General features: G+C 44.1%; 1 protein-coding gene across 1 annotated transcript in view; it reads right to left on the bottom strand.

Annotated features, from left to right (window-relative positions):
- The window catches only part of LOC146188185 (cytochrome P450 3A11-like), a 123,997-nt gene that overhangs the window by 99,345 nt on the left and 3,887 nt on the right, over positions 1–20,765 (bottom strand). The window contains exons 3-6 of the mRNA XM_084603666.1: positions 20,559–20,611; positions 20,317–20,413; positions 14,450–14,575; positions 5,753–6,002 (exon numbers count right to left, since the gene is read on the bottom strand). Coding sequence (XP_084459792.1) covers positions 5,753–6,002; positions 14,450–14,575; positions 20,317–20,413; positions 20,559–20,611 — 526 coding nt within the window. The remainder of the gene's footprint in view (positions 1–5,752; positions 6,003–14,449; positions 14,576–20,316; positions 20,414–20,558; positions 20,612–20,765) is intronic.

The raw sequence follows: 20,765 nt of genomic DNA, 5'->3' as shown, positions 1-20,765 counted from the left end.
AGAATGATGAGCCCTGTGAACGAAAGCAGCCTTTAAAATCACATTTAGGCCTTGCATGACTCGTAACTAACCTGTTGATTACGACTACCCATTATGAAGTTAGCGACTGCGCCGGTTGCGTTTGTTTAACGAAAGGGTAGGGAACGTGCGTGCGTCGGTGCGTGGGTGTGGAAAGCGGTCGAATTGTTTCAACAACGTACATTTTGCACACTCCAAGTGCAACACATAAAATAGGCAGTGGCTGGTGTATTGACCGACGACGCTTTTATTGAATATTCGAGTATCGCCCGACGGCGTAGCGCACCACAGCCCCGTCAAGTCTCGTCATCACAAGATCATTTGCTCGGCATAAATTCCTGTCGAAAAATGCCTGACCCCAGCCTCATCAAGAAAGCAGACAACAAAATAGCATCACTTGCTGCGCTTACAGAAACGGTGCTGGCCGCGAGAGCGGTGGACGACGGCGCTCTGGCCGTGCGCTACGCCCTGATCGTCGCTAGGTCTAAACGGTTTCGCATCGAAGCCACAGCGGACGGCGCGTTGGGAATACAGTTGCCTATTCGTGGAGCTGCTTACTGTAATTTCAATGGTGTCATAAATTTTCTGACGGTAAACGGAAGGTGTAATTTCGGCGACGCATTAGCATTGGAGCTACGTACTACGTAAAGCACGAGATCGGATGAGCTGCCTCACACTGGCGCTGCGGCTGCTACGGGGCTGCGAGTAGAAAATCGCTCTGGTTACTTATCACCGATCCTCAATAAAGGTTATTTTTGAGGTTCCTTTATCCAACCGTGTATTATTTAAGGTCAGCAGATTTTGACATGTTTTCTGACGATGGCGAAAGAAAACCACTGTGCCAGCTCCCATGGACTGCGGCAGCCGCGGCCATTGCCGCTCGCGCTGAGTACGGTGGCTGGTTGGCTGGTAGCTAGGGTTGAATTGTTTTTTTTTCTCGCGATGCTATTTGACATGCTTCACATAATTTATTGACTAGCTACAAAATTGTAGATGCACAGTAGTACTATAATGCCTGCGGCACTTTTGCAGTTTATTTTGGCTATATATTCTCGCTGAGTCTCTGGTGTTGAGATAACACATGCCCTCGTTAGTCGCATTTGAATGAGTTCCTCAAACTCATTCGGTGCCTAATGTCCTCAAACTCATTCGGTGCCTAATGTCGTTCTCATCGAATGTCATTACATTTCCCCGTGTGGCAGCAAACAAATGTCTTTTTGAACAAATGTCATTCGATGGAAATGACATTAAATTTGCCGTGTGGCACGGGTGTTAGTCTCTAAACTTACTCGAACTACTTCATCCACATCTAGCGTTTTAGATCTTGTTCTAACGTACCACATTTTATCCCTTCGGTTTTGCACCTGCCTGGCCTTAGTGATCATTCCTTGCTGCACTTTGATGTGCAAATTCCTGCTTGTAGCCACCTCAATCAGATTAAGTGCATTAGAGATTATAAACGGGCCGATTTTGACGCCATTAACCGCGAACTAGCTCTTTTTCGAAACGAATACTTACCTGGGTTCTCACTGCATTCTGTTAACACTAACTGGAAATTACTTAAGTACACCGTCGAACGTCTCACTAAAACTTTCGTGCCGCTTAGGTCCTTGAGGTGCAACAGGGAATCCCCTTGATTTAATAATCTTTTAAAAAGACTTTCCAATAAAAAGAAGCATTTGTTTCGCTCTGCCAAGTTGTCGAATTCTAAGTAACGATGGGAATCCTATTTCCTCGCGGCAGCAGCGTACAAAACTGTGCTAAAAAGCGCCAAGGACTCATTCTTTAACCATACTTTACCTGCTATGTTGATTAACAATCCTAAACAATTTTGGAACATTGTCAATAAGAAAGACGCATCCACAATATTACTCACATCTTCTGACGGTGTTGCGTTTCTACCTAACGAATGTGCTTCTATTCTGAACAATGTTTTCGCGGCAGCTTTTTCTGACAATGTTTCTATTGTTAATCGCAAGGGCCCCGTTTTTGATGTTGTTCCCATGCATCCAGTTCTATCTGACATATCAGGCGTTCTGAATCTTACTGAAAATCTTAAGGTCTCCTCCTCCTGCGGTGTTGACAATATTAATTCTAAGTTTTTGATAAACACAAAGTCATCCTGCTCCATAATCCTTACTAAATTATTTGATCAGTCTCTTGAAACAGGTTGTATTCCCAATGATTGGAAAGTTGGGAAGGTGATTCCTCTGCATAAGTCTGGAAATAAACATTGTCCTCACAACTTTCATCCTACATCACTCCCTAGTATCCCTTGTAAGATTATGGAACATGTTATATACTCGCATCTTGTTTCTTTTTTAGAGTCGAATTCCTTCTTCAGCATAATCCAGCATGGATTTCGTAAGTCATTTTCATGCGAAACTCAGCTAATATGCTTCACACATGACCTTCATTGCATCATTGATCGCGGGCTTCAGGCAGATTGCATATTTATTGACTTTTCTAAAGCGTTTGACAAGGTCTCTCATGCACTGCTCTTCCTTAAATTAAATAACCTGGACATTGACCCCTAAGGTGCTTGCATGGCGGAAGAGCTTTCTTTCAAATAATTCACAATATGTTACAGCAAATAACGTTGATTCACATTCTATACCTGTCCGTTCTGGCGTACCTCAGGGGTCCGTTCTCGGGCCCCTCCTTTTCCTGATCTATATAAATGACTTACCAGCTAACATTTCTTCTTCGATTACACTTTTGCTGATAACTGCGTTATTTACCGTGTAATTAATGATGACAATGATGCCTCTTGCCTTCAGTCTGATATTAACAAGGTTCTTGATTGGTGTAAGGAATGGAATATGGAATTAAATATTAATAAGTGTAAGCATGTGCACATTTCTCGTAGTTCCAGCGTACCCACTACTTATCAGATTAACAATGTTTCTCTTGAGACTGTGTACTCTAACAAGTACCTAGGTGTTTACGTTTCTTCTAACCTATCTTGGAAACCCCACGTTGACTATATCAATAACGCAAACCGCATGCTAGGGTACCTTCGGAGAAATTCCTCTCGTTCATCCAGTTCTCTAAAATTATTGCTTTATAAAACTCTGGTACACTCCAAATTAGAATATTCTGCATCTGTCTGGAGCCCTGGCATTGATTCACTCGTTTCCGATTTGGAAGCTGTGCAGAACCACGCCTGTCGCTTCATACTGTCAAACTATCACAGAACAAGTAGTGCAACTGCCATGAAATCAAGTTTGTCCCTTCCATTTCTATCTAACTGCAGATCAGTAGCATCATTGTCCCTTTTTCATAAAATTTACTACAACAGTTACCTGAAATAACGATTACTAACAAGACCATCTTACATATCAGTGCGCATTGATAACCGCCATAAAGTTGGGGTTCCATCTAGTCACACAAAATGTTTCCATGACTCATTCATACCTAGAACTTGTGTCAGTTGGAATCACCTTCCCCATGATATCGCATGTATACCAGATAACGATGCATCTCGCAAAGCCATTGTTTTTCTTTGATTATATCCATGCTTGTTACTATGTTGTTTGCCCTTTACTTCCTGAACATAGTATTTACTTATCCCCACTGCATTGTGAAGTTTTGTTTTCCTTTTTCTTTTTGCACATGTTTTTTGTGTACTTGTACTGCATTTTTTCTGTAACTTTGCTGTACTTTCATATACTTTTATGTATCCCACTCCCCTCTGTAATGCCCCCAGGCCCTGAGGGTAAATAAATAAATAAGTAAATTACACCAACTGAACTACTATTTTATTTACAATTTATACCTTGTCCACCCAGACTGCCATTCATAGAGCATTGCGGACAGCTCTCTGTGCTACCAGAGGCTTTCCTTTCAGATTTTCAAGAGGCCCTTTCAGTTTTTTCACTAGTACTGACAAGCCCCTTTCGAGACCTGCATGGCTGGTGAGACAAACACAGCATGAATTTAAAACACACGTCAAAAGTGTATGATTTTGTGAATATAGCTCTGAATACAAGCAGGTATCCTGGGTTCAACTTAATTTTTACGAGGCCCATGAGATCGGTCGGATCCAAAGGATAGCTTCCTTAGTGCAAGAATCTCAACACAAAATATTATGATGCAACTGTAGAGAAGCATGACATACCATATTTACTCGCAGGATGATCACACTCACGTAATGATCGCACCCCTGAATTTTGAGGTCAAAATTCCATTTTTTAAGTTCCCCGCATAATGATCGCACCCCGAATTTGCTTCAGCCACCATTTTTGTTTTTATGTCCTGCACTATTATATCGGCAGCCGCCTATTGGTTGATCTGCAGTCATCCTGCAGCGAATCATTCCGAGTTCCCATTATTCTTTGATTAAAACGCACCTTGAGGCGTTCGCCATTTTGCAATTCGGTAGTGTCGCAGCGTGCTTTGTGGTTTTGGGTGAGTTTACGCCATTTCACCATGGGGCGGTATGCCAGTTACACCACCGCGTTCAAGCTCAAGGCTGTTGACTATGCACTGGAGCATGGCAACCACGCTGCTGGCAGGCATTTCGGCGTCGACGGAATCAGGATACGCTATTGGAAGAAGCAGCGCGAGAAGCTGGTGGCGGCAAACAAGACACGGCGGGCTTTCCGCGGACCCAAAACGGGCAAGTTCCTGTTTGGGGACGAAGACCAGGACCACTTCTGCTTCCCTCGCTTCTGGTTTGGGACAGTTTCAGGAGTCACCTTGTGGACAACGTGTATGTTAAGCTTAAAGAGCTGCGCACGGACATTGCAGTGATACCTGGGTGTCTGACTTCGCTGCTGCAGTCTCTCGACGTGTCGCTAAACAAACCGTTCAAGGACAACGTTTGAAGACTTTATAAAGAGTGAATGGCGATGGACCAGCATGATTTGACGCCGAGCGGAAATCTCAGAAGGCCGTCCGTGTAGATGCTTTGCTCGTGGATTGCAGAAGCGTGGAGCAGTATCCTCGACGAGGTAGTGGCCAAGAGCTGCAAGAAGACAGGCATATCGAACGCTTTGGATGGAACGGAAGATGACTTTCTGTGGGATTGTGAAGATGCTCCCAGCGACGACACTGCCGTTTCTGATGATGAGTCGTGCAGCAATGAAAGCGAGGATGGCAAGGATTCAGACTTGGATTAGAGTACTGACGAGAAAAAATAAATGGGCATTGTGCAGTTCATGTGATATTTAATGTGCGTGTTTATTGCGAAGGTAAGCCTTACTCAACTTTTATTTTTGGTCGTCATCGAGATATCTGTTCTAAGACATCTGACCTGCAACTTGTTTGCGTTCTCGGCGCTCAAAAAGTTTTTTTGGAAAATTGACCCCGCATAATGATTGCACCCCGAAATTTACGTGTTCTTTTTTTTTTAAAGTGCGATCATAATGTGAGTAAATACGGTATAACAATTAAAGAGCGCAGAAATTCTAAGCAGTATAGGTTCTGGTACTTTCTGCCAAAAGTGTTTTTTTTGACGTGACTACTTTTCTTGCTGTTTTGCCAACTCAAACTGACTGAAGCAAGCAGCAATGAGTATGGAACCAACCAGAACACTGGCACTCATTTTATGGGCAAAAATAAAAATAAAAAGGACGTCACCATTTATACAGATGCAACATGAAAGGGGTGGCATGTCACAGCTGATAGACAGCTCGTTGCTAACCTTAGTGCCAATTTCAGCAACTCAATTTCTCAAATATCCTGCAGTCTGTAGCGATAAAAAAAGAACAATAAAGGTCAATACGCTTACTTGCAAAGTACATGAGCCAGCCTCTGCGATACTCAGCCAGTCTATCCTGCACTGAAGACAACAGAGTGTCAGCGGCCATGTCACCCGGACTCTGCTGGATTCCGGTTTCAGTGCCAAATGCGGACCGTGTTATGATGTCCATAGAGAGCTTTTGGAAAAGATGGCGCATCTCCAAGGCACTGGCTTCGTCCCGCTTGACCGTGACGACCTCCACGAAGGTGTCAACACAGTTCTCAATGAGTGTAATCATCTGTAACAAGCACACAAGGATGGGAAGTCTGCACACAGTTTACGGTACAAAGCAAGCCAGGTCTGAAAACTGCGGTGCCAAAATTATTTTACATGCCCCACCTATTCACAAACAATGAAATCACTATGAATATTTCCCCCCCCCCCCTTCCCCCCCTGCCAAGATCAAATGAAAGGACACATCTTAAATTCGCAGCCAATTACTGCAAAGCCTCATTAGTGAAACCGAAGTCCCAGTTCATCTTCCATACGACTGGACATTTTTCTTCCTTTACAGTAAAGACATTTTTGGTAAAAGTCGGTTATAGTAAAGTGCGTCTGGCCAGAGCGACCATTTTCCACGAAACGACATCATCGCTCGCGCCCTACCTAGAATCGCGAAGCAAAATTTTTTTTTTTCTAAAAACAAAAAAATAACATCAAGTTAATTTAAATGGCTTTACCACTACACTTAGCAGCATTCAGAAGAAGCCAACTTTTCGTACGCCTTGAAGCCGTGAGGGAAAGCATGCAGCGCATAGGAGAAAAAAAAAGTGAGGCTGTCTACAAACATGGAAAGATGGCGGCACAGTCTGTTCGAAAGTAAAGGAGAGTAAAAGTGCAACGAGAACGAGAAAAACGATAGTAAAAGTGTAAGAAACGGGCGAACATTAGCAGCACCGTGCAGCACAAGGCAAGAAGTGGAGCGCAGCATTTGTGGCATTTGACTGTCACACACATTTATCATCTATTGCCAGCAACTAGAAAGGGCAGAAAATGAGTCATGTTCATGCGAGGCTTTAGTTTTCTCCTAAAATCGAAGTTGGTTGTGTTCGTTGTCACATTGTCCTTATGATTAAGAGGTACTTCCACAAGATGCAAACAAAAAATTTTGTAACAAAAAATGGCATAAGGAGGTGATAAGAGAGAGATGGCAGGTATTTCAGAGTGTTTTCTTTTTTCATTAAGCAACCAGACGTGTTCAGTAAATACCCATTTAATTACTAGACAGCATCTTCAGGACGATGTCATCACCAACAACTGATATAGTAAAGGTTTTTGCTTGTCCCAGTGACTTTACTATAAAAGGGTTCTACTGTATTGAACAGCATGAGACATTACATTTGGAGGAGTTTAACTCAATTTTAATGAAGGTAGGTTGTGGGGATAACATAACCACAAGGCACCAGGGATGGTTTGCTGATAGTGTCTTATAGAGATAGTGAATGAAAGTGTGCTGATAGCAATAATAGAGTGCATGCGCGTGTGCGTATGTGTAAGAAGTCTTGCCATTATAGCATGAGCGGTGCTAATGCCTAAACAAAATGTAAGCATGCATCACAATTACCACAACAATCATAAGTAGGCAAGATGTGATGAGATTTTTTTTTTTTCATTCTGCACTCTGCCATATTGTTTTTTGTTTTCAATGCATGCATATTGCAGACTGTGTTGTAAGGCGTCCTCTGTGCAGTAACCATTTTATATTGCTGTTTTGACAATTACATCTCATATTTTGTTTTGGGCATGCCACAAGTGAAAAACATATATAAAACAAAAATGCAAATATTGTGCTGGATTTTGATTCGTGCGTCAGAAAGTGTAGGGAATAGTTTAAAGCCCCAAAGTTCTAAGCAGAAGCGTGAATGAAAAGGCTCTACTTCTGCCACAGACTTATCACATAAAAAAGTGCCTAATCCCTGCGTCGGCGAGTTGTCCTTACACCACTACTCTGCTAAATGCACTTATTTCAGTTGTTTTTGCTAAAAACCATGGTTGCACGTTATGTATGCCTCAACTGTCCCTCTGTGCATATATGATTGCTTTTACCTAGGGGTGTGCAAATAGTACTTTTTCCAAACCGAATCGAATACAAATAGTGCACTCTTGTTATCGAATTGAATATGAATAATGTAGCTAAAAAGCGAATCGAATATGAATTGAATAGTGAAAGCAGCAAATCGAATACGAAACGAATACTCTGCAAGTTATGTTCATTGGTGTATCATTTGTACGTTGATTACAAAACATTAAAAAGTGTCTGAAATTCAATTTTATTCAAAATGCTGTTTGATATATAGTTCACAACAATGTACAGCTGCGTCAACCTTGACTACAGGCGAGATAAAGTCTAAATATTTAAAAGCAAGAAGATTGCACAGAGCCATAAGCAAAAGAAAATAGCACTCAGTAAAGTCAAGTGGAGTTGGCAGGAGTTAATAAAATTACTAGATGCAACTTGGCTAGAAGTACAGCCTGGCACTACTAGAATTCACAACTACAAATTGAGTACTGTCAACATGGCATCAGTCAAACAACATCACATCAACTAAGACAAGACTTTCTCAGACTAGTCATCAAAAATTTTAAAAATGCTTGACTCTAACACTGCGGGGAAATCACACAGAAAATGCAGATAAATGTCTAGATTAATCTGCAGTTTTTATTTGAGCCTTTAATGACTAGGACTGAAACTTGTTGCAACAGTTATGAGAAACGACCATTCACAAAGATAAATTTGATATCCCAGAAGGTGGAACATTAGAAGTAGTGCAGATGCAGTGAAACAAAGCTCATTTCATAAAGATTTAAATGAGTATATGGAACACTGGGCATGTTGCAATGGCAGCACTATACGTAAAAAAAGTGTTTTAACTACGGGAACAAAATAAACGCAGTCTTGTGCATCATAATGTAACTAGGGTTGTTCACCAACACATGGTTATGAACTGTAAAATTGCACAGCAGGTCTGTTGGGAAATGTTATGGAAGCTTCGACCACACTGAGTTGCCGTGCAAAAAAAACAAGGTGCTCCACACTGTCCGATGAAAGTCATTCCCGCCGACAAGTTACTGTGTTGGAGCAAGTTGAGAAGAGTCTCTCGCTTGCCACCTGAGTAGCCGGAATGGCAAGGTACTTTCTGGCCATGGTTGCAAGAGCTCCATACTTGATTTTTCCTTTTGTTTGCCACCACTGAAATAGACAGCTATCACGAGGCAACACAGGGGCCTGAAGATAGTTGGACATTTCTTGCATCAAAGAGCAAAGGTTTTCATTGTGTTTTGATGATACCAAAGTATTAAACACTCCCCAAACGGATGACTGCTCTCCTCTCCAATCCATCTGCTCCTGTGAAGAAGTTTCTTGCGAGCCCAACTGTGACAGCCTTGACTCTTCCTGTTCCTGAAGTACTAAATACAAGAGGGACCGCATGTGCCCCTTTTCTTGCTGGTCGCTGCAGACATCCTTGAAACGAGGGTCAAGCAGAGTGGCAACAGCATGGGGCATCTGCGTGCTTATACCTTGAAATCTTGCTTTCACAGACCTCAGTAGGTTCTTTGAAAACTCTAGCTCCTCAGCTCCACTTGCCTCTTTAGAAAGCAGCACCTGAATGCAGTGAACAAGGGGAATAACAAGAGACAATGTTGGGTGGGACTCGGAACAAGCAGCGGTAGTGGCTTCTTCAATCGGTTGCAGCACTGACACGAACGCTGCTACTTGCCGCCATTCAAGAGAGGTCAGGTTGTTAACAGAATCTATTTCTGCCAAGTCTTGTGTCACAGCTGACTTCAGCTTATGCAAGCGCGCTAGCATGGCGTATTCACTATTCCATCTTGTAGGAACATCTTGTATTACCTCCAGTGGCTCCCCTATGCCCATTCTCCTTTGTATTTCTTGCAGTCTTGTTCTCGCGCTGCTGCTTCGTTTGTACAGCCCAACGATAGCCCGTGCTTTTCCACACACGCTTGCGAATCCGTTGCTTTCTTTCTTCGCGTCCTGAACACATAGTTGCACAGAGTGCGCGAAACAAGCAGCGTGCACCCAGGGAGTTGGCCCAATCGCGGACACAAAGTTCCGACCATTGTCAGTCCACGGCCGCTCAATGGAGGCGCACTTGGTGCGGCCCGTCGCGTCGCGCCTCAATGGCTGGGGAAGCGCGTATTGGGAGAAGTTACAGTTTCCGCCGTCATTCTCCACGGGGGCGCCACCACTCCAGGACAAAGTGCCGCCGGCACGCCGGGCACGGACGAGCAGACGACGCGGCGGAAGGAGCGCGCTGGCTGGGTTGGCGCGTGTTATCGTTTTGACTACTCAGCATAACCGCGTGGTTCTGATAGTTCTGCATGCGTGTCATCGGTGCCTGTGTCAACAGCGTCATAAGCGTATGCAGCACCATGCCAGGCAACTGCTGTGTGCCGCTGTGCACCACGAAAGCAAGAAAAGATCGGTTACCATGAGTTCCCGTGCGATTCACAACGTCGAGCAGCATGGCTGGAAAACATATCTCGGGAGGGCTAGGATGGAAAAGGAAGCAGGTGGGAGCCGAGTGACAAGTCACTGGTACACTCACTGCACTTCATAGATGACGATTACAGGAAGAACATAAAACTGAAGATCCTGCTTCCTTCAGCTGTCTCCTCCGTGTTCCCAAACTGCCTACATTACAAGTTAAGTTGCTCACGCGGGCTCATGTTGAGCCAAACAACCTTGAAAAAATTAATGTGCACAGGTCAATAGCTTTATTTTCCCCACTTGTTATAGCTACACTTCATTTCCTCCTGGACAACCCCCCGTGTCATCCTGAAACATGTGTGTTTCAAGATAGCTGCGCCACGATCACTTTTATGACGATGATATCAAAATGGTATGCCTTGCCCAACATCGCATAAGTGAAGCCATGGAGACACCAAGAGGAGCCGCTCTATTTGTCAGATGACGAGCGACTCTCTTGGTTTGAGTTGGATTTTGCAATATCAAAGACATTCAGGTCCAAGGAGGCACGTCGAAGCAAAGGCTAACCAAACAAACGTACGAAGTGACAACCATGACTACCAGATCCACAGTGGCTCAAATTAAGGATCTTCTTGATCACATCAAGTATCTTACAACAATGTCTCCTGTGTGCCTTACTAGTGCATTGCATTTACCCGAATCTTATTTTCAGCTTCCGATACGCCCTAAAGCAGGCTCTGAAAGCGGGTCTATAGTATCGCTTTTTAGCAGCCTAAGGCAATTCAAAGGTGGGAACGACAAAGTTGACGCAAGGGCTGCAGTTTTCACCTCGGAGAAAATACTGAAGGTACCACTAGCAAAAAAAAAAAGAATATATTGACTGAGATTATACACATTTTGCCATGCTTTGTGCAGGTTGGCATCTTGCAAGCATCAGTCTGCAAATGCACCTATCAACAATAGGCAGCTATAAAACTTGGCATTCGTGATTATGAAAGTACCTTGCCAACTGCCATATCAAGTCTGCTGCGAGAGAGTTTTCGAGTCAGCTTGGATTCATTCATGTGTGGTGTGAACCAGCAGCTGACATAGAGTTAGCACCGATTGCATTCTTGGCTGGTTACCTTGCACGTCCATTTGAAGAGAAAGTATACGAATAGTTTTACAGAATCTCATGTTTTCATTATTTATATATTACCAAAATTTAAATAACTTCTAGTGCTTACTTTAGAGTGTCAATAATTTTATTTTATTAGCCCCCATCCATTTATTAACTTTGTGCCTTGTGATTCCTGCAAAACCCTGGACTTATCAAAATCCTTGATGATGGACACCTAAGGTATCTGAAAATCACCAGGTCATAAGAAGCAGCAAGCTATGCCACATGCTAGTTTCATCCCTTCTTCCCTATTTTGTGCAATTTCCGGAGTTGTTTTTCGAGAGAGAAGACCGCAGTCACACTAAGGACCTAACCAAACTAATACGACCACTGCTGACCAACTGGACAGGCAACATCAATTAGACAGTGGAAAAAATCACGCTTGCACGTAAACTTTTTCAAGAAAAGTTCTTCGCTTGTAGGATAAGCTTGCGTGTCTTCTGTGCATCACGCGGCTTCATAATCAAACGAGAAAAAAATTGCCTGAGCCTGCGGGCGTGTCGTTGAACTGGCTGTCTTGTTTTGTTTCTTTTGAAAGTGCACGCTGAATAAATGGCCCCAGACCATGTCTCGATTTCAAGATTGCAATATCTAATACGTTATTACAGTGGTTGAAACGCAACTCAATGGGTGCGCACTCAGCGAAGCACACGACTGCCTCGTTCTCGTTGTAAACGGAAGACTACGAATGACTTGGAAAAGCCTATTGATGATGACTTGCCTCTATCACCTTATCAATAGCAAACTTGCACATAGCATCAAATAATGTGTGAAACGCCGCTCATAATCCTAAATTGAGCGAGCGCCCACCACGCGGACGCCGAAACAAAAGCATAGCCACGGCCGCTGCGCGCAGCTGTCCGCCCGGACTCGTCCCGGAGCGGTGGCGATGAGAACTAGGCGCAATACGGCTCTTCTGGGCGACGCGACAGGCCGCACCCAAGTGCGCCTCCATTGAGCGGCCGTGGTCAGTTACTACATAGCAAGGAAGGTCCTCAGGTATGTCCCACTCTTTCAAAACGTCCATGAGTAAAAAACGCAGGTTCTCTGCAGTATGGTTTGCACACAGGTGACGGCACGCAAGAACAAAACTGTGATGCACGAAGTCGTCACTCAACAAGTGGCACGTCACAGACACCTAACTGTCTCCAGCTCGTGACGTCCAGCCGTCAGTTGTGATGGCGACAGAGCCTACATCCGTGCTGATGACGCTGTGCAGCTTCTCATGGACGGAGCGTTTGAGAGCGTTGTACATTTCAGGCACGACGGTCCTCGAGAATGTCGTGCGACAGGGGACCTTGTATTCGGGGACCGTGTACCGCATCAGGTCTTGAAACCCTGGCTCTTCGACAATAAAGTAGCTATGCAGGCCACTTACAATGAAAGAAGCAATTTTCACCGTAAGTGCCTTGGAACGGGGGCTCTGAGGGTTCAGCTGTGGCTTGAAAAACGAACTAGCACTTGCCTGTCTTGTCTTTGATGTAGAACGCTGCTGAGCAGCAGATGCTCCGCTCTCATACTCTTTGCGGACACTCGGATGCCGTCTGAGGTGGTTGATCAAAGGCGTCATTGTGTTAGCTGGCGTTTTGAGCACCACTCCGCACAAGACGCACTTGGACGAGCCTGCCTCTACACGTTCGTAAAAAGCCCAAACACCACTGCGTTTCTTTCGGCATGCCGAAGTCGCTGTTTCACCTTCATTCATGACGAGGTAGCAAGAGGCGTCGGAGCAGCGGCGTCAATCGGCGTGCAGAAAGCAACAGGCAGAAACAGACCAGCAGTATAGTTCCGTTTTACTTGTGGCGTGCGCGCAGGAGCAGCGGAGCGGTAGTGGTGGTGGCGGCGGCGCTGCGGTAGAGCGCTATAACTCGTGGAGTAATAGATCTGACGGGAAAATGCTGATCTCCTCTAGGGGGCACAACTATTAATCTCTACGCACATTGTCAGTTGCTGGTTGTTTTTATCTACCTACAACAATTACGTTTCAACGAGTTTATTCAGTGAACTAGATTGCATGATACAATATATCAGAGATTACGAATGGCTGAGCGACGCTTTCGTCCGACTTGCGTCCGTGTAACCCGAGGCGATGTGTTGCGCTTCCCCTGCTGTTGGCTCTTCGAACTAGTTATCGCCGAGCGCGCGATCTCCTCATCGTCCTCTTCTTTTCAGTGACTTTCGTTGCTTTCTTTCTTTCTCAATTAGCTCGCGTGCTCCCCTCTAGCTGGCGCTAGGCGATTACAACTGGCGCTAGGCGACCTGAGATATATAGTGGAGAGATGTATGTATGAGCATGAGCTGACAACATTCATGCAACTCTCATGTCATGCGCCACTAGCATAATAAACTTAACCTCAACTACTGATAATGAAGTGAATGAAATTTTCAGGGAATAAACATGTAGCGTTACTTCTCGGCAGATTAAAGACGTGTGAACTATGACACGACTACGAGAAGTTGCCTCCGCGATTCGTCATATGTCCAATCTTTAAGAATGTTTCCATGCGAATGGACCGTGTCGCGGCCATGCTGAAGCATGTAGGCTCCCTAAAACGGTGATCTCTACTTCTCGCGTAGGTTTATTGCGGCAGCAAGCTGTGCCTGCTCGGAGCTGACGCTGCCTTCATGAGAATGGTCGGAGGTAACCGAGACGTTAATTCGTGCCAGTTATTCGAAAAGTATTCAAAAATTATTCGAAAATTTGCAAAGATATTCGAACAGTTTCGAATAATTTTCAATTTCCACTATTTGATTCGTTTAACGAATCGAATATTATGATATTCGATTTGATATTCGAAAATTTTGAATATTCGCACACCCCTACTTTTACCCTTGTGTATGACACCCATACACATTCTGAATAACCTAATGGTAGTAGCACTGGCGAACGTTACCAATGTCCCTCTCTTCTTTTGCTCCGCGCCCAGTATTCCTGCTAACTGCACAACATGCAATATCAGTCCGGCAGAGTGTACTCTCCTCAACTGCCAACTGCGATACTGTTACGGACTAGAAAAATTATTTATTAATGGCAGCGCAACACTGTTTACACAGCACTCAAGAGAGATGTCCTTACACATTTCATGGCACTTGATTTGAAGGCTGGCGTCATCAGACTTCGCATCTCTTTCCATCTCTCGCTGGGCGCATTGGTGAGACTCATCTTGCTGATGCGATGATGGCGCGATGTCACAGACACCACCTAAGCTAACGCACACAGGGGAGAAAGCACAAAACATGATGCAATGCAACTGGCACCTTAAACCTTTACTAGTAGATGTTCACAAGTAGATCTTTGGCATCTGAACCCTTCCGCAGGGAAATTCTCGAACAATGCCTACGGAATATGAAACCACAAGCATCTATCTTGGCTACATTCTCTTTCATATCTGTTCACTTCATGTCTAAAGAAGTTATACAGCAACAGAACGATGAATGAATTTTGTTTTTCTAAAAACACATGCTGCCGGAGAAAGGCACTAGCACCCTAATGACCTGATCATCTGCCTAACCATGAACATGACATAATATAAGGGCCTCCCACTGATATAGTGAGCCCTGTCTCATATCGGCTGCAGCCAGTCTGTCCATGACATTTCCTTCACTTCATTTGCAGACATCCCATTCTGCTGCATCATGCAACATTAAATTTCTTTTAGAATCTCTTTCATTACGTCAATGTGCCATCAGTTAAGTTCCTTTCACATTTGCTTTCAAGTAGGATATCATTAACTCCTGTTTGCTCTTTGGCCCACTTCACTCTCTTCCTGTCTTTTAATACTGCAGTGTCATTTCGGTTACTGAAGCCCATTATGCTTTCCTCAGTTTATTTTCCCCATTCTTCTTCCTTTCTTGCTTTCCTCTCATGCTCCTTTCTTGGCAAATAAGAGCATTTAGAACAATAACAGTGTAATTTTCTAACCATTCATTACCTTCCAAGATTCTGCTCTACAAGTGAAAACTGACAATATCCGACTATAGTGCTGCATGGTGGTGAATACGCTGAAGGCAGTAAATAAGGAAACTGGTGTGGCACTGAGATGAACTCGTTAATTGAGATGACTTGTGCCCACAAAAATGTTAAGAAAATGCCGGTGGCAATAGCAACAAGTGTGCTCAGCGGACGTCAAACTTCTGAATGCTCACTTTATTCCATGGGCTTCACTTGCAGAGCATTCCATGACATATTTGTTAAAGGCAGTTTTCTTAGTGTTTAGTTTTACCTTGTCACGGAAATTTTGTTCATTACTATAAATTAGATGCATGTTTTATATTTTCTACTTTTTCATATCGCCATTTCTTGTGAAAACCAATTCTTTGCAGAGCAGTTCTTGCTATGTACTTACATCAAGACAAACCCACCAAAGACGCCTAGAATAATCTAGAGTTAAGAGGGAGCAGCCACATGTGGACGTGATTGCTTCTGACGAATCTTGGCGTAACATGCATTACACAGAAAGTGATAAAGCGGCAACAGGCGGCACTGAGCGTGAATACACAAACAAAACAGCCGCGTGGTAGTAGCACACTTTCCTCCTGAGAGTACCAGCCCCTAGCACTCCATCCCATACTTATACGCCAGGCTACTCCACTGCCACAGTGTGGATCTACAGTCACTGTCTGTCCCTGATAAATGCATCCCCTCCTACTTCCAGTACCTCTTCCACTGCTAAAAGCTTCTTGTGGTAGTCGTCGTTCACCAACATGGCACCTTTTTCTCTCTCTCTTTCCTACTTTCTTCCATCCTGCCTTTCTCACTCCCTTTACACCACAGTTGAGGTGACCACTGAGAAGTGAGTTATTGCACCTTTCAATTCCTCTATGCCTGATAAATTATGCTCCGCTTGTGTCTTTATGCTTCGCATATAAAGATGGAAAACAACACACACACAAAACTTCAGAAAACACACCTCTCTTGCGGAACTTTTGCATGTACCTAAACCTTGCATGAATTTTACAGCATGCTGATTTCAGTTCAGTTCAGTTCAGTCGTTCAGTCGTGTCCGACTCTTCGTGACCCTATGGAACATGTCACGCCACGCTTTCCGGTCTCTCACTATCTTCCTAACATCACATAACTTCATCTGCAGTGCCTCGAGGATGTCATCTAACCATCGCGTTCGCTGCCTACCCCTTCTCCTGCGACCCTCAACTTTTCCCAACATCAAGTCTTTCTCCAGCGACTCCTCTCTTCTCATCAGATGACCAAAGTACCTGAGCTTTAACTTTAGAATTTGACTCTCCAATGAGCAGTCAGGGTTTATGGTTGACAATATCGACTGATTTGATCTTCTGGCAATCCAAGGAACTCTCAAGAGTCTTCGCCAGCACCACAATTCAAACGCGTCAATTCTTCGGCGGTCAGCCTTTTTCACAGTCCAACTCTCGCATCCATACATCACAACTGGAAAGACTATAGCACGAGTTATACGGATCTTGGTTGGCAGACTAATGTCTCTGCTCTTTACTAGGCGGTCAAGGCTAACCATTGCTCTCTTTGACTGATGCAGGCGTCTCCTAATTTCATGGCTGCAGTCTCCTTCCGAGGTAATCTTGGAGCCCAAGAACAAAAAATCTGTAACAGCTTCCACTTCTTGTCCATTGATGATCCAGGACTTGCCAGGGCAAGATGCCATGATCTTTGTCTTTTTAATGTTCAGTTTAAGCCCAAACTTCTCACTCTCTTCTTGTACGCTCATCAGAAGTCTCTTGAGTTCCACTTCACTTTCTGCCATTAAAGTGGTATCATCCGCATATCTAAGGTTGTTGATACGTCTTCCAGCAATCTTCACTCCAGCTGAAGACTCGTCCAGACCGGCCTTCCTCATGATGCACTCTGCATATAGGTTAAATAGGCAGGGCGACAGTATACAGCCTTGCCTCACTCCTTTCTCGATCGGAAACCAATCAGTAAGACCATGCCCAGTTCTGACTGTGGCCTCTTGCCCTTCATACAGGTTCCTGAGGAGACAGATGAGGTGAATTGGAACTCACATCTCTTGGAGAGCTTGCCACAATCTGCTGTGATCTACGCAGTCAAACGCTTTCGCATAGTCAATAAAGCAGAAGTAGATGGGTTTCTGGAACTCTCTTGCTTTTTCCATGATCCAGCGAAGGTTGGCAATTTGGTCTCTAGTTCCTCTACCCTTGCGAAACCCAGCTTGCATGTCCGGAAGCTCCCGATCCACATACTGCTGCAGCCTACCTTGGAGGATTTTCAACATCACCTTGCTAGCATGCGAAATAAGCGCGATCGTGCGGTAGTTGGAACATTCTTTGGCACTGCCTTTCTTTGGAATGGGGATGTAAACTGACTTCCTCCAATCCTGCGGCCACTGCAGGGTTGTCCAAATCTTCTGACATAATGTATGCAGAATGTTAACAGCGTCATGGTCGAGGTTTTGAAGCAACTCAGCTGGAATGCCATCAATTCCACTAGCTTTGTTCTTAGCAAGGCTGGCTAAGGCCCATTCAACTTCACTCTTCAGGATGCCCGGCTCGAGATCAGTAATCACAACCGTCTTATGTTGGGTTTGCACATTCGGGTCCTTCTTGTACAGTTCTTCTGTGTATTCCTGCCACCTCTTCTTTATCTCTGAGGCTTCAGTGAGGTCCTTGCCTCGTTTGTCCTTTATCACGCCCAGCTTAGCACAGAAGCTTCCTTTGATATCTTTGATTGTCTTATACAGAGCTCTTGTGTTCCTTAATTGGCTATTGTCCTCAACTGCTTGGCACTGTATGTTCAGGAAGGCATTCTTATCTCTCCTTGCTATTTTCTGAAAATCCGCATTGAGAACCTTGTATCTTTCTCTTTCCCCCATAACCTTAGCCATCCTCCTTTCCTCAGCTATTTGCAAAGCCTCTTCAGATAACCAGTTTGCTTTCTTGCATTTCTTTTGCTTTGGAACTACCTTAGTAGCAACTTCTTGTATTATATCACGAACATCAGTCCACATCTCTTCGGACTCTCTGTCTTCTAGATCTAATTCTTGAAATCGATTCCTCACTTCCACAGTATATTCTAATGGAATTTGATCCAGATGATACCTGAAAGGCCGTCTAGTTTTCTGCGTTTTCCTCAATCGAAGCTTAATTTTGGAAACAAGAAGCTGATGATCGGTGCCACAATCGGCCCCAGGCCTTGTTTTTACTGCCTGTATAGCGCTTCTCCATCTCTGCCGGCAAAGAATATAATCGATCTGATTTCTGTACAGACCGTCCGGTGAAGTCCATGTGTACAGGCGCCTCTTGTGCTGTTGAAAATGGGTATTCGCTATGGTCAGGCTGTTTTCTTGACAAAACTCTACTAGCCTCTGCCCAGCTTCATTTGGCTCGCCAAGACCGAACTTGCCTATAATTCCGGATATTTCTTCACTCCCGACCTTAGCATTCCAGTCTCCTATGAGAAAAACGACGTCTGATGATGGGGTGCAGTCTAAAAGGCATTGTAGGTCCGAATAAAATCTCTCAACGTCAGCTTCTTCAGCAGTAGTGGTCGGTGCATAGACTTGGATAACTGTTATGTTGAAAGGGTGACCTTGGATCCGAAGTGAAATCATTCGGTCATTTTTGGGGTTGTACCCTAGCACTGCTTTGCCCATTCTTCTGTTTACTATGAGAGCGACCCCATTCCTTCTCTTGGATTCGTGCCCACAATAAAAGACATAATGGTCGCCGGAGTTAAATTCTCCCATTCCGGTCCACTTGAGCTCGCTGATAGCCAAGATATCAATGTTCAATCTGTCCATTTCTCGCCTGACGACGTCCAGTTTACCTTGCGTCATGGATCTTACATTCCATGTTGCTATGTGATATATCTCCTTGCAACATCGGACTTTCCGGTCGCTTCCCGACACATCCACAACTGAGCGTCCTTTTGGCTTTAGCCCTGCCGCTTCATTCGTCCTGGAGCTACTAGGAATCGCCCTTTGTTCATCCCCAGTAACATGTGGGACACCTTCCAACCTGGGGGGCTCATCTTCCGGCGCCATATCATTAATGGTATTGTGACTGGCCATAGGGTTTTCTTGGCAAGAAATCCTGGAGTGGGTTGCCATTACCTTCTCCAGTGAATCACATTTTGTCAGAACTCTCTGCCGTGACCTGTCTATCTTGGGTGGCCCTACACAGCAGAGCTCACGACTTCATCGAGTTTCGCAAGACCCTCCGCCACGACAAGGCAGTGATCCATGAAGGGGATCACTGCCTTGAATAAACTATGCTGAATAAACTATGGATCACTGAAGAAGCCACATACTGTAAGGAAAATATTTAGCACAACCTATTGTCGCAGTGCGTGACCAATTTTTGAGACAGACGGAGTCCGTCAAGCCATAAAATCATGGGTTTTCTTCCACCTTCCTTATCAGATTCGAGCATGTTTTGTTCTGTCTTTTAATGTTTTCAAACTGTAAATGTATGCTTTCCCATACATTTAAGGGATAGCTGCCAGCAGCTATCTTGCCATAAATAATATTTACTGTTTACAGTAGGAAAGAAATGGATATTGAGTCAAATGTTTTTTCAATGTTCTGAAGATGCATGCCAACAACAAAACATTCACTAAGCGATGCATGAATTAAATCTTAACTTCTATGACATTTTTTGTCTTTTGTATAATGCAGTGATAAGCTCACACCATTTTGTTCTGCTTGATTAATTTTCAGGTGTAACATAATCCTGATTCCATGGTGCTAAATCATAAAGCTCTAAAAGCTATGGCAAGCCCAATTAATTATGCAAACTAAAGAACTTATATTCAACTGCAGCCATCTCTTCGTAATGATGCACACATGGCTTTTTTTACAGGGTTTTTAGTAGCTAATGATAACCTTCTGCCCCACTGGTGAAACTTCATATCTTAAGCAAAAGCTCATTTTGTATACACTCTTCAATGCACTGTCAAAAACTGTGAGTCCATAGGAGAACATTGCAATTACTCACACCTCGACTGGAAAAGTTTCCGAAATCCTTGACCTGAATTTTCCGCAGCAAGTCTGTGTCCTTCACAATCAGAACTGGTGTCCCACCATTGTAGAAACTGGAAAAAAACAGTACACACAAATCGAAATGTGAGCAATGCCCAACCCTTGACATTTACATTAGGCCTGACCACCTGAACAAAGCACATCCTCCATGCTATCAAGGCTTCTCCTTCTCAAAAGAGGAGGAAAGCAGGTACTCACCCCACAACATCTCCAAACTTCTTAATCCAGTCGTCGAATGCCTTCACAGATCCCTGAAATACCCCGACAGGAAATTGTAGGATGTCATTCTTTATCAGTCACCAAAATGGTGCCTTCGACGTGCTGCCTGGCTTTCGAGTAAACTTTAACCCTAATTAATGTCACTGAGAAAACAAGAGATCAGTCACATCAGCACAGCTAATCACC

Source organism: Amblyomma maculatum, chromosome 5 (genome assembly GCF_055883805.1).
Source record: "Amblyomma maculatum isolate TAMU_Amacu chromosome 5, ASM5588380v1, whole genome shotgun sequence".
Lineage (NCBI taxonomy): Eukaryota > Metazoa > Arthropoda > Arachnida > Ixodida > Ixodidae > Amblyomma > Amblyomma maculatum.
The sequence above is the reverse complement of the archived record's forward strand: the minus strand, read 5'-3'. Positions and strand labels throughout refer to the sequence as shown.